This window comes from Prinia subflava, chromosome 2 (genome assembly GCF_021018805.1).
Source record: "Prinia subflava isolate CZ2003 ecotype Zambia chromosome 2, Cam_Psub_1.2, whole genome shotgun sequence".
Classification (NCBI taxonomy): Eukaryota; Metazoa; Chordata; class Aves; order Passeriformes; family Cisticolidae; genus Prinia; species Prinia subflava.
In genome coordinates this window covers 34,300,361-34,313,286 of record NC_086248.1, presented here as the reverse complement: position 1 = coordinate 34,313,286, position 12,926 = coordinate 34,300,361, and the positions used below count along the sequence as shown (strand labels likewise).

Here is a 12,926-nt window from a genome sequence, read left to right as displayed (position 1 = left end):
TGCATGAATATCCATAGACTAAATTGATGGCAGACTTTGTTTGAAGATACATTGGACATTTCCAATTCTTTATGCTCAGAAGACAGCAACAGATAGTGTTTGTTTTTGTTGGCTTTCACAGTGACTGCTGTCAACCTCCTCAGCAGTTTCACAAGCAATGGGGAAGACTAGAGAAGGAATGGGCACAAATATAGCTATTGTCACAAAAGGTGGGAAAATATGTATTATTTATGGCTCCACATAAGACAGCCTGTCTTCTGGGACAAAGCTTGTCACGCTTGAATTGTAAAGGTGCTCTTACAGATGTTGACACTAGCAAGTCTACTTTGTGCAAAGAATGACTTTTTCTATTTTTTTTTTACTAATGGTAGGACAGACATATAGTTGAGATGCCAGCACCAAAATAATATCAACATACGGGGGACACTGTTGGCGTGACTTGTTGGTGTAGGAAAAGGTCCAACCCATTTGGCTCTAGTAAAGAAAATGCCTGAATGTCAGCACAGGAAACAGGGATCAAAGGAAGGACCATGTGGAAATAGCTTATGGAAGTAAATGAAATAAATAGACATAAGTTTAATAAAAATGAGGAATAGTTACATGTGAATGGAAAAAAAACAAACCAAAATATCAGAACTGTTGGTGTAGAAATGAGATATACTGGTAACCTAGAATAAAATTTTCAGTTCTGTAAATGGTATCTGTTGATGTGTTAAAATTCTGTTCAATTACCTCTCTGATGGACTTGAGATACTCTGCTGTCATAATGTGCGAGCTGATACAATATTAGCATAATCCTCTTTATTAGTATGAGTGAGAAAGGTCTTTGAAGGTTTTTTTAAGGCTTATGTTGTCTTTCTAATTTTTCAGATGAAGAAAAATTATTAAGATGGCATTCTTCTGAATACTGCTGATTAATAACAGCCCTTTACTGGTGTCATCTTCAAAGCAATAAGCCTTTGCTCTTTGCTGATTCACTTTGTTGGTGGTTTGCTTTTTGGTTTTGGGTTTGTTTGGGGTTTTTTTTCTGTATTTTTATCTGGTTTTGAAAGCTGGATGAGTCATTATAATTAGACATGCCAGCTACCTATCCCAAACAAAATTTGTAAATGTAAGTGAATGAACATAAAGGGAATGATGTGGGTTTGTTGCTTTGCAAAAATGGTATAGAAAATTTAGATGTAGTAAAAGTGAACCACCCCAAGCAGCTGTATCTTGTCACTCTCTTGATTGAACTGAAAAATGTAATGCATTGAGATAGCTACACTCCTGCTAATTTTACAGGAAAAAAGAAAGATAAATATCTCTAACTTCTCTGAAGCATTTCACTGGGGCTAGACTTGTTTTCTGAGGTACTATACAGGCTGCCATGAATACTGTTTGGGCTCTTCTTAAAGATTATTGTTTGGCCACCTTCTGTGATTTATTATAAGCACTTATGGCTGGGCCTTCAAGTAGGTTTTAGCACATCATCCCTCATGTTTTTTGAGAGCAAGAAACTTTTGAAAGTTTGGTTGCAGTAATCTATTCCTATAGCTTCCAGTTCCCATTATCCATCAGCTATATTTCAAAGTGTAGGGTATTGTAACATGTTTCTTGATGTATGTCAGGACATGTGACTGAGATTTTAGCCATGTGGCAGCTGGGGTTCATGAAGAAGAAATTGTAGTCATTAACGCTGTGGTGCCTGTGGGAAGTTAGTTGTGTAGGGAGCTTAATGGTTCATCTGAGCCTTTTCTGAGATTCAGTAAAAGCTTTTATAGAAAGTAGATATCAGGATCCTGTTTTAGGAGATTTCTTCTGAAAATTATATGAATAAAACACACGAGATTTCTCAGATTTCTTTCTGACTATTGTTTGTATGTTTAAAATATTAGTGATTACATGCAGCACAATGTGCTGAAGTCCTAGATGATGTTGGATTCTTCAGGACTATTGTTTTCTCAATAGGCAAATGATTAAGTTTTTCAAGAAATGCCACTGGCATGCAGACAACCATTTGTTTTGAGTAAAAGAGTTATGCATGCTAAAATTGTCTGATGAAATGTTCCTCCAAAACCATGATTCTGAGTGTCCTCCAAGTTCCAACTCAAATAACAGGCATTTGTGGAATTGGCATTGTCCCTATCCCTGCAGACAGATGTTAACATCAGGAGAGTTCTCTCAGACTGTTAAACATCATGCAAAGTGTTGATCTTACTGTTTCATTTTGTTTGGTTTTCTTAAAATACACAATGAATTACCCTTCCTGTTCTCCTCACTAACTTGTTAGATATGGTTCTGGTAGGAGGTTGACTCATAGAATCATTTAGGTTTGAAAAGACCTATAAGATCATTGGGGTCCACTGGTAACCCAGCATTGCCAAGTCCATCGCTAAACCATGTGCTGAAGTGGCACACGTGCTTTTAAAGACCTCCAGGGATGGGAACTCAACCACTTCCTTGGGCAGCTTGTTCTAATGCTTGAGAACCTGTTCTGAAAATAAGCCTCTGTATTCAATCCATGGTGACAGTGTCCCATTCGTACAAAGCATTCCATTATTTTCAGATTGGCACAATTAACACAGAAAATGGATCTTTGTATACTTTTCCTCAGTATTTTTCCAAAATCAGAAATTATTTCCACTTCATCCTGGTAATCACTTGCCTTACTTATGAGCAGTTTGCCACAGCTGCTGCTTGGTGCATAAGTAAATGTAGATTTACAAGAAGGACCTGATAAATCCCTATGGTGGTGATACACAAGCATGGTACTAGGAGAACTCTGGTGCTTTAAAGATCAGACTAACAAGGAATTTATTATCTTAGTTTTGAAGCTAACTTGCTGTAACAGAAGATGTTGGCACAATTGTATGTTTCAAATTGAAAAACTTTTTAGGTTTTCATTTTCTAGTGTGAAAAACTCAAGCTAACTTGCTAGCTTTGAAGGCAGTCTTTCTTATTTTCAATTACAGTACTTTCATAAACAACATCTCAGGAAAATGCCTTCTTTTTGCCTTATGAGCAGCGCATGACTTGTGATGGCCATTCTCTGAAACATATTTCTAATAGTTTTTAGAAGTTAAATTGACTGAAAATCATCAATGTAAGATGTTTGACCTGAAAAAAGGTTCCAATGGCATTTAAATTTCAGGGAAATAGCATGTTTTTTGCTTTATCTGTTGGCTAGCAAAGCTGTACTTGTGTGTTTTACTACTCAGCTCTTTCCAGGTCTTTCCTGATTGGAAACTACCATAAAGATGAAGTTGCACAGAGCAGTTTTTGCCAGATTGTTCAAGTAAATTTACTGCAAGATTTTTTCTAATATCAGTGGTAATTTACTGAAAAAGCTTTGTTACTGTGTGAATCTTTTATACTGAGTACTGGAAAGATGAGGAGGTGGAACAAAAGCCAAATTACTCTGAAAAATATGTAATTCATCTGATGTCAGATGTATTATTGCTTTAAAAATTTTTAATTTTTAGTATTCAATATCCAGTATAGCAATATATGATTAGCCTAGCTGTAGTGCATATTACCTGCAGTTTTCAGAACCCACCAAGTAAAGGGGTTCAGGTGTCATTGTGAATTCCAGATTGTTTTGAGAGGAACTTGGACATGTGCATCATTAATGGACCCCTGGCTGTAACTGTGTGTTTCAAGTGCTCAGAAATCTTGAGTTACACCTAAAAATCTTAAGATAAACTTTCTGTAAAAGTATAATTTCTATAAAATATTTTATAATTCCCAGCATTTTGGAGTTTAACTATTAGAGTTACTCAGGTGTATCTTAGAGACCCACACTAGAAGGCAACACTGCTCTCTGCCCCTGCACCATCAACAACCCTTGAGCTCGTCATCCATCACTTGGTTCCACAAACTGAGTCGTGGACACAAGTGAGTCATATCCCAATCTGACTTGGAAGAGACAGCAGCCCCTTGAAAAAGCTGAAGAATCAAGTACATCTTGTCCCTCGCTGCTGCAACTTTCTGTCTTTTGATTTTGCACTTGCTGCTTCCTTGCTAGCGAGGGCTCACATAACCGTGCATTTGTGTATCTCAGGTATGTTTGTAAATGTTACCCTCAGGGGGCTGGGTACTCTTCAGCTTTGCGTGCTCACTCACAGGAATGTGTTTGGCTTCCTGGAAGAGCCATGGCACGGGCTGGAGGGCTGCAGGCAGATGGTGCCGTGCGAGGGGGCTGCAGGCTTGTGCCCCTGGGCACTCAGCCCTGTCTGCCCGCAGCACTCGCACACTGGGGCCTTTATTCAGTGCCACAAACATGCGCCGGAAACATCCCACAGAATGTCCTTGGCACAGCCTGGCTTTGTGCAGCCCTGCTCGGGGACGGGCTGGGGTAATTTCATAGCGTGTTACAAGATTCCTTCGTGAAGCATTCTTTCCAGCCATTAGAGGGGTTTTTATTTTGTTGTTAAAGTTCGCTGGAGCTGACAGTTTTTCAGCTGGGCAGGGCTGTCTGCATGCGTGGGAAATCACCACAATATAAGCAACAGGGTTCAGTGAGCATTCAAAGCTGCAACTGGTAATTCCTCTTCAGGTTAAGAAATGAGTAAACTCCCTGAGCAGATGCAAGCACAGGATGTAAAGGTCACATTGACACTTTAATAACATTATAAATTTAAAGAACGAGTTGGATTGAATAAATGAAGCCTGTCTTTAAGGAGAAATAACTCAAAAAGTCTAGTCCGGGTGTGCAAACTTATAGTATCATTATACATAAATGAAAGAGAATATATTCTCTATATTTTTTACCATAACTTCAAATTCTTTTAAGCAGAAATTTTAAACACCATAACTACTTTTCTGTTACATTAGGATATTGCTTCACCAGAGTTTTAATAAATTTTTATATTTTGAACTGTCTCAAAAATTCATAATACTCTTTGCCAATAATTTTACTCCACAGAAGTCTTTCCCTTCAAGCACTGCATTCAAGATTGATGACAAAGGAGCATCAATGTATTGTGAATGTTTTCTCTTTTAACCTCTTCACTATTGAAGGTCTAGAATTTTGTCTGAACAGAAAAGGGACAATTTTCAGTGATGTTTTTAGGGTTACAGGTGGGAGAATAGTAGTCATAATATGGCTTTCTTTGTCTCTAGAGAACTGATAGCCACTTGGTTTTAGCAAGGTGAACCCAGCTGTGCTCAACTGTTAAAACTCATATCCTCCTTTTTTATAGCTAGAATGGGATTTTCCTCCTTTTTTTTTATATCTAGAATGACCCATTGTGATACCCAGTTATGGCGTCCTGTTTTGGGATCTTCTGTGACATCCTGTCCTATGGAGGAGCCCATGGAGGAAACTGAGGGACAAAGAGAGCTACTGCTCTGTATGCCAGTACCTGTCCTGGGCATGTCTAGATAAAGTATTAGCTGAGACTCCCAAAGATGAGATCTCCTTCTTTTAGGGAGAAAGAGAGAATAAGGCTCCTTTTTCCTCTTGTGCAAGAGGCCCCTTGCTAACATTTGCACATATGTTGACAAAGGTCTGGTGTTTAGATAGGAGGGGCCGTGAACTCTTCTTAGTGAGTATGTCAGATGGTTAGTGTAATTCAAAGCAAACAAAATTTTAGAAGAAATCTTTAGTTTTTTGATTATGCAACTTATTTTTGCAAAGTATTCTACACCCTCAAACCCAATTAGTAACATTCAACTCATCCAAAATTCACTTAGCATTTGGAAACAAAGAATTTGTTACACATTTTAAGGGCAACATCCTGTATTTCAGACTTCAAAACAAGCTTATTCAAAGAAAAGAAAGGCTTTCTAGTCTAATATAAATTGAAATCTTATACATGCTTTCTAAAGTCATGAAAACTGCAGTAAGCAGTTCTTGAAGGACAAAAAATCGTGATTCAGCATGTTAGTGCTTACAAACTGAAAGTTTAAATGAATGCAGATTGATTACTGGGTAATGAATATTGATGGGAGTTGAAGTTAAGTCCAAAAGATTGGCATGTTCCTAACTGGCTAACTGTTTTTATTGGAAAACGTTTCACATCAAGTGAAATTTCAATCTTGTGGAACAAAAATAAAAGTTTGGAATATGAACTTTCCTGGAGAACAGAAACCTTCCTGTGCTCACCAGCCCTTCCCTAACCTGTTAAAATGGAGACAAGAAAGTTACAAAAAGAATTTAGAGTGTATTAATGAAAGAAAATATTAAAACTTGAAAAAGCAGTGGCCTCCCCCTGGTGTTCTTGGTAACTGTGTGCTCTGTTAGACAAATCAGGCTCTGAAATGTGTTTAATTTCTGGCATGTGGCATGTCTTTGTCCCAAAGCTTCAGATGTCCCATACAAATACAGTTCTCTTTTAGCTCTATAACTGTGGCTCTTGTGCAAACCATTTCCCATTGTAGAACTGCTGGAGGGTTTTGGCATTTTAATGGCATGGGGTTAGTTGCTACTCTGAAGCATTGCTGCACACCAAACACTGTCTAGGTAGCACTGATTGATCCTGAACTCTCTCTGCTCCATCTTTGTCAGTGGAAAGTCTCAGGGTCTTGCAGATGTTCCCCTACAATTTTCCATGAAGCTGTTCACTAAAGTATATATTTGTTCCAAAGAAACATCTCAGTGCCAAGTTTGCGAATAAATGACATTTCAGCGTGTTTGTGCTCAACTGATGAAATATTTAAGTGTGCAGTTTTCAGTTTCTTGCTGGTTTGGCTTTTGTAGCTAAATTAGAGCCAGGTGCACAGCTCAGCCTTGCTTGAACTTTGATGGTTTGCTGATCTCTTTAAGCAAGATGGCATAAATGGTTTGCCTTTTTCTTAAAACCCCCAAAGGTCTTTACAGTTTTAATGCGCTCAGGTGGTGCTTCAAAGAACTTGTTATTTTGCACAGCTAATTCTAAATAGATCTACATGATATTTCCACTACCAGAACCTAATTCTAAATAGATCTACATGATATTTCCACTACCAGAACCTCAAATAAGTCCTTTATTCTTAGAAAACACTATTTCTGTTAAAGCTTGAGTGTACCACATTGGTAAACTTCAATGTTTCAGAACTTTTTTATTTTAGTCTTGGAATAAACATGTCTAAAAATAAGCTGGCATCAACTTTTTCGGTATCATGTGATATGCACAACAAACCCACTAACCTGGAAAAAGGAGAGTTATGTTTTGAGGAAGATTTGATTTCCAAAAGAACAAAACAAAGTTTAATCTTTGACAACAAGCTGGGTAACAAAAGAAACCCAAGTCATTGAGGAAAAGTACCTAATCATCATGTCAGTTTGACATACTCGTTTGTACGAGGGAACTTGTTTTTTTTTTGGTAATCTGTTTTGAAAACCATGAAATAGTTGGTAGCAAATGTTAATCTCTCAAGATGTGTGAACCCTCTAAAAAAACACCAAGCACCACGGTCCTGGTTTGCATGGTGTTGACCTGAATAAGGGGATAATGTGCTTAAGCAGCTTATTCATTCTTCAGTGCCCTTTGGAAAGGGAGCGGCTCCACAATGGTTTGCCACTCAGGGCGCAGACGTGACCACTGTTCTTTTCACTTGCTGAATGTTTCATTCTTTTGTGTCTGACATGGGTTTCTTCATACGTTGTTCCAAACAGCACCATAAAGGAACTTTTTGGGCTATTTCATGTCAAACTGTAACGTTTGTTAAGCAGAATGCACTGAGCTGTAAAGGAATTCTGAACTCGGAGTATATAGCTGGCCAAGCTTTTCATCAGAGATGTGTTGCTGAATTAATTGTCTCCGTTTGTGAGACTTCCCAGGCTAGAGGTTTATACATACTTCAGAAACACTGTAATAATTGTTTTAAATATTTCACATTAAATTTCCGCATCAAAGATAGGTAACTAAACTCAAAGCACTCCTATAAATGGAGCTGCTTTGGAGTTCTGAGTTTCTGTGTTGACTATAGATTTAAATGCTCACAGAGATGAAAAATGCAGAAGTAGCAAAAGGAGTATAAAAGCCTCTGCACGTTTCAAGGCAGACTCGTGGCTGGTTCAGCACTTTTTGAACAGAGCAATATGATGCCTGTTTCTCTTGAACTTTCACAGAATCACTGCCCATCTAAACTGCCTTCTTGAAGGAAGGTGACTAATTCTGTCTGGCTGCAAAGTGTTTTAGAAACATGTCTTCAGAATTTAAAAAACAAAGGGACTGAAGGTTTTTTTCATTTTGAGCATTGTTTCATAAAATAAGAAAACAGACATTGCTTAATAAAAAGCTTGTGACAGTTCTTTGAAAAGAGCAAATCAATTTAGGAGGAAAAATTAGGGGAGCTGGAAAGAGATTAAGCTATTTACTCTGAATTGGACAGTGGAACGCGTGATATCCATGTGTAGAACATGGAATAGCAGAAGCCTACTGGCATGGAAAACTGCAGCAATGGGATTTTAGAAATGAGATTGCTGTTTCTGAGTCCTACCGCGATGTTTCTGACAGAGGCTCCTGAGGCTTGGCAGTTCTTCTTCCCAAAATCTGGTGGGGGAAGCGTGAGGCAACTCGTATGGGCTCTCCAAAATTGCCTGAAGATGGGCCGTTGTTAAAAAGTTAATTTGCACTTCCTGTGAATTCATCTCCTAGATATATAAATTTATCCTTGATTTTTCAGGTTTTCTGGAGATAATTTTTAATAACTGGACAAACTCCAAATTGAAATGAAAAGATAATTTCAGAAATAGTTCTTGACTACAAAGTTTGAAGTGATTATATCAAAACAAGAAGACTATACAAAAGGGACAATTTAAGATACTAGATCAAACTCTTGCCAGTTTTTCCTGCAGTATCTTGAATTGGCACAGAATTATTATTTTGATTTTGCTGCTAGAATTTTTAGGATAATGTGAATACACAGGCAAAATTATTTCTGAAAAAAAAAGCTACTTAGACATGAATGCTAAAGTGTGTTGGTCAAGAGAATAGATAAGATACTTACAGTTAATGACATCACTTTAATTTACAAAGTAATTTTAATTTTGAGCTTTATTCGTGTTTCACTTCAAAAAGCTGAACTAACAACTTCTGAATGGCTGTAAATAATGTATTACAAATTGTTCTGAATTGATGATTAATTTAGCAAGTTTTATTTAGCAAGAAAATTCACCTTTTAAACCTGCTTGATTTTTAAAAAAAATTCTAATCTTATTTCTTTACATCTTTGTGGAAGTGGAGAGAAAAGCAAGGGAGAAATAACCATCTCTACCTATAGATCTGCATCAGGAGGCAGAATACCACCAAAAATTGAAGTTTCTTACTGATACAAATCTTTCTTTATCAGGGGCTTGTGACCCCGAGGACTTTTTTCAGCTTTACAGTATAAAAAAAGCTGAGACGAGAATTTAGGCACTTCTCTAAAATTCAGAAATCAGTTTTCTGTTTCCCAGTCTGGGTCAGGGAGAGAAGGCTTTCCAGAATTCTTGCTTCATTTTGCATTCTAAAGATTCTCTCTTGGAAAGGCAAGTTGGTCTGTATTTTTCTTTACAATGTTTTTCTAGTTCAAGTTGATGTACAAAAAAATTCTGTCACCTTGTTGAGTTTGCAAATTGTTTTTGGATGAAAAATGTTACTGAAGCTTCTGACCTGTCCTTCAAGCTATTTGGGAACGTGTGGGTGAATGGCACATTATATACAATGGGGAAATTAGCTTATTTGTTTTCAGAGCCATGTGAGAAATAATAACAAAGAGTGTCTTTATACCTGAGTTCCTGAGAGAGCCAGTGGAAGTGTGAGACTTGCTGTGGGGAAGTACAAGTTTAGTAATTTCTAAGTTTGGAATACACTCTTTTAGTGATGACATGGAGCGATAGAGGCTTAGTGGTTTTATGGAAAGTATGGATCATAAAGCTAAAGAAAGAAGTACAAGATTTAAGCATAGACAAATTCAGAAATCATATCCAACTAATGGAACCTGGATAGCTGAAATGAAGAATTATAGAATCTAAACTGATAATCTAATAAGTTTGGATGGAAAAGGGCAAAGGGATGGGTATGTTTTGGCATATTAAATTTTAGAAAACAGCACATTTTTGAGTATCAGCCCATAAACACAGTTGCAATGATGGGCTCTGGGAGAGATTTGTGAAACATGATGATAAAACTAAGGAAAATGGTTCTTTTAAAATGTCAGACCACTTTCAGGATATAAAACAAAATTTTAAAAATTACTAACTAAAACTTTAAAAGATACTTTTGAAACCTGACATCCCAGAGTAAACTTTACTTTTTCACTTGGAAACTATACACTTGTTTTGAGACTAGAATATCCATTTTCCTTGATACAAAAGGGTGTTTCTTTAATCTCCTTATGTTTCTTTGGTCTTAAAGCAGAGGTGGATAAAATGATACGTACTTCATATGCTTGGGTTAATCCTCAAACACTGTATTTTTGTCCCCTTCTTATTAACTAAGAGTGTAGTATTGTAACTTGCTCATGTAATAGTTCAAACATTTTTTTCAACAGGCATTGCTGAAAGATCCTTTGTATATTGGGCTGAGACACAAGAGAATTAGAGGTCAAGCCTACGATGATCTTCTTGATGAATTCATGGAAGCTGTGACTGCAAGGTAAGTGATATATCTGTGCTACTGATGGGTGAATTCCACTGTGAACTTCACCTTGAGAGAAATAAAGGTCAATAGCTTGTGAAAACACGACAGAGTTCTTAGGGTCCAGATCATTTTTATTTTGAGCACAGTATTTTAGGAGTTAACTACCTTAACTATTTACCTTCAATATTGCAGTTTTATGACTTGTATGAGCACTAAAATTCATCTGAATATAAATAGTTTTTCAGATTTCTTTTTCAAGATTTAGAGTGTTAAATATTTGCCTAATAATTTTCTGTGCCTAGTGCTGTGCCTACATGTTCTTCTCTGTCTCTGTGATTTCATACATGAGATGAAAGCAGCCTAAAAAGAAGCTATCATACTTGGCAACCCCTGCCTCTACCCCCACCAAACTGAAATAAGCTTAAAACACTGAAGTGTTTTAATTTTAAATGTCATGGTATGGACCTATACCAAGTAAGCTCTTTCACTGCTTCTCTTTTCCCATACAGAAAGTAGTTAAATTTATTATTAGACTGTGATGCATAAAATAGTTCTCCTTGCATGTCAAATAACATGTTTGCTCATATTTTCCTTCTTTGTTAAAATATTTAGAGGTCTAACTCTGCATTCAATGTGTATATCTAAAATAGCTCAACTGCCAGGATCCTTAGAGGAATGTGTTTTCTGCATCTGCCTCCCAAAGATGAGGCTGAGCTGTGGAACTTGAAAATAATTTCCAGCTCCTCAGTCTTGCCATGTGCCCCATCTGCATTTGAGACCTTACTCGGGCATACACAGCTTCTGTTCTTTCTGCCTTGGTTGCTGTGCAAAAGAAACTTGGCCAAGCAGGTAGTATTAATTTCTGTGCCTGAAACACATATTCCTTCATGTACTAATGTACTCTTCCCCATCATCCCCACTGCCACTCCCTTGTTCATAATCCTCCTATGGAAGCTGCTGGTTTGACTCTATCCTGTTCTATGTTTGCTACTCTGCTGAATATTCCCTTGCAGATAACATAGATGAAACTTCCTAACAGAGTCACCTCCCTAAAAGAACACTCAGAGCATTAGAAATTGCTCTGTGGTCTGTGTTTTGAGAATCTCTAACAATGCATTCTCTAACTCGCCCTTTCTTTAAAACGAACCACTGTTCTTCATACTAAAGGAAATAATTAGAGTCAAGCAGAAGATTATCTCAGTAATGTTTGAGGGTCTGGTTGACATGCACTTTTTACTTAAAGCTCTTTAATTTTGAGCAATTTTACTTTTTACTTTAAAGCTCTGTAATTTTGAGCAATTTGTGTTTGCTTGACCTTCTGAAAGATCACTTTGTTCTCAGCTAAATCTGTCAAGATCAGCAGTGCTGAAGTTCATGTTTGAAGTGGAGCATTTAAAAATTGTAATTCCAACTTTATGTGGTTTACTTGTGAATTGTTTTGTCTGTAGTGTGACACCTACATTCATTGTGATACTGATTTACTAAGGTGAAGGGAAAAGTGATGTAGTTAAATCAAAATCAAGTCCATTTGCTCAATAATTTTACATTTCCCTAAATTCAGATTTGTGTTTAATGGGCCACTGACAGACTCAGCACCTACAGCTGACTCTAGCATAGCAGGTCTGACTGTTGAACATGCAGGTCATGATTCCCTATATTGTGGTGATCTAGGTAATTGTATACATTGGTTACATGATAGTTATTTTTTCCTTATGAAAGTTTCCATTATTTTTTTCCTCTTTTCACTTTTCTTGGCCTTCTGCTAGCTGTTTTGCTGAGCGAGTATTGCTTTGCTAATCTTAGATACATGTTTGGTCTGTTACATTTTAAGTTAGTCATATTTATTGTTAGTTATTGCCATGGTGCTCCAAAAGACACTTTCTTATTTAGCACTGCCTAATCAGTTCTGGGAATGGGATAAATTCTGGTGAAATTTGCTGTTGTGGTGTTTTCAGTACGTCTCCAAGACATACATAATCATGAACATTGTAAAGCACAAGGCTGTCATGTTTTTTTAATAAGCCTTAATTAAAGACAGGGTGATGACAGATATTTTCAAGACAGAAAGCTACATGAAATACCTATTTTAGATCTTTTTCACCTTCATAATTCTCCAGAGGGGCCAAATGCTAACAGAATTGAGAGCCAGGTTTGAGCAGCATTGCCTGGGAGCAAGAAGGAGGGGGCAGCAGTACAGGGCAGTGAACTCTCTACAGGCTTTTTATTGGCTTCCAGGGAATTTTCCTAGGTGTCATCTTGATTGATTGTTAAATTTTGAAAATCTAGATTTTTATAAGCTGATGCAGCATTATTTATAGTGTTTTATGTTGAAATGTAACCTTTATACAGTGAGTGGCATGATAATAAAGAAAATGCTTTATAAAAAGGTATAGTTTC

The 12,926-nt window shown here is 37.0% G+C and overlaps 1 protein-coding gene across 2 annotated transcripts in view; it reads left to right on the top strand.

Annotated features, from left to right (window-relative positions):
* The window catches only part of ME1 (malic enzyme 1), a 153,740-nt gene that overhangs the window by 75,277 nt on the left and 65,537 nt on the right, over window positions 1-12,926 (top strand). For both annotated transcript variants that reach the window (XM_063389542.1, XM_063389543.1), the window contains exon 6: window positions 10,441-10,544. In XM_063389542.1, the coding sequence (XP_063245612.1) occupies window positions 10,441-10,544 (104 nt within the window). The remainder of the gene's footprint in view (window positions 1-10,440; window positions 10,545-12,926) is intronic.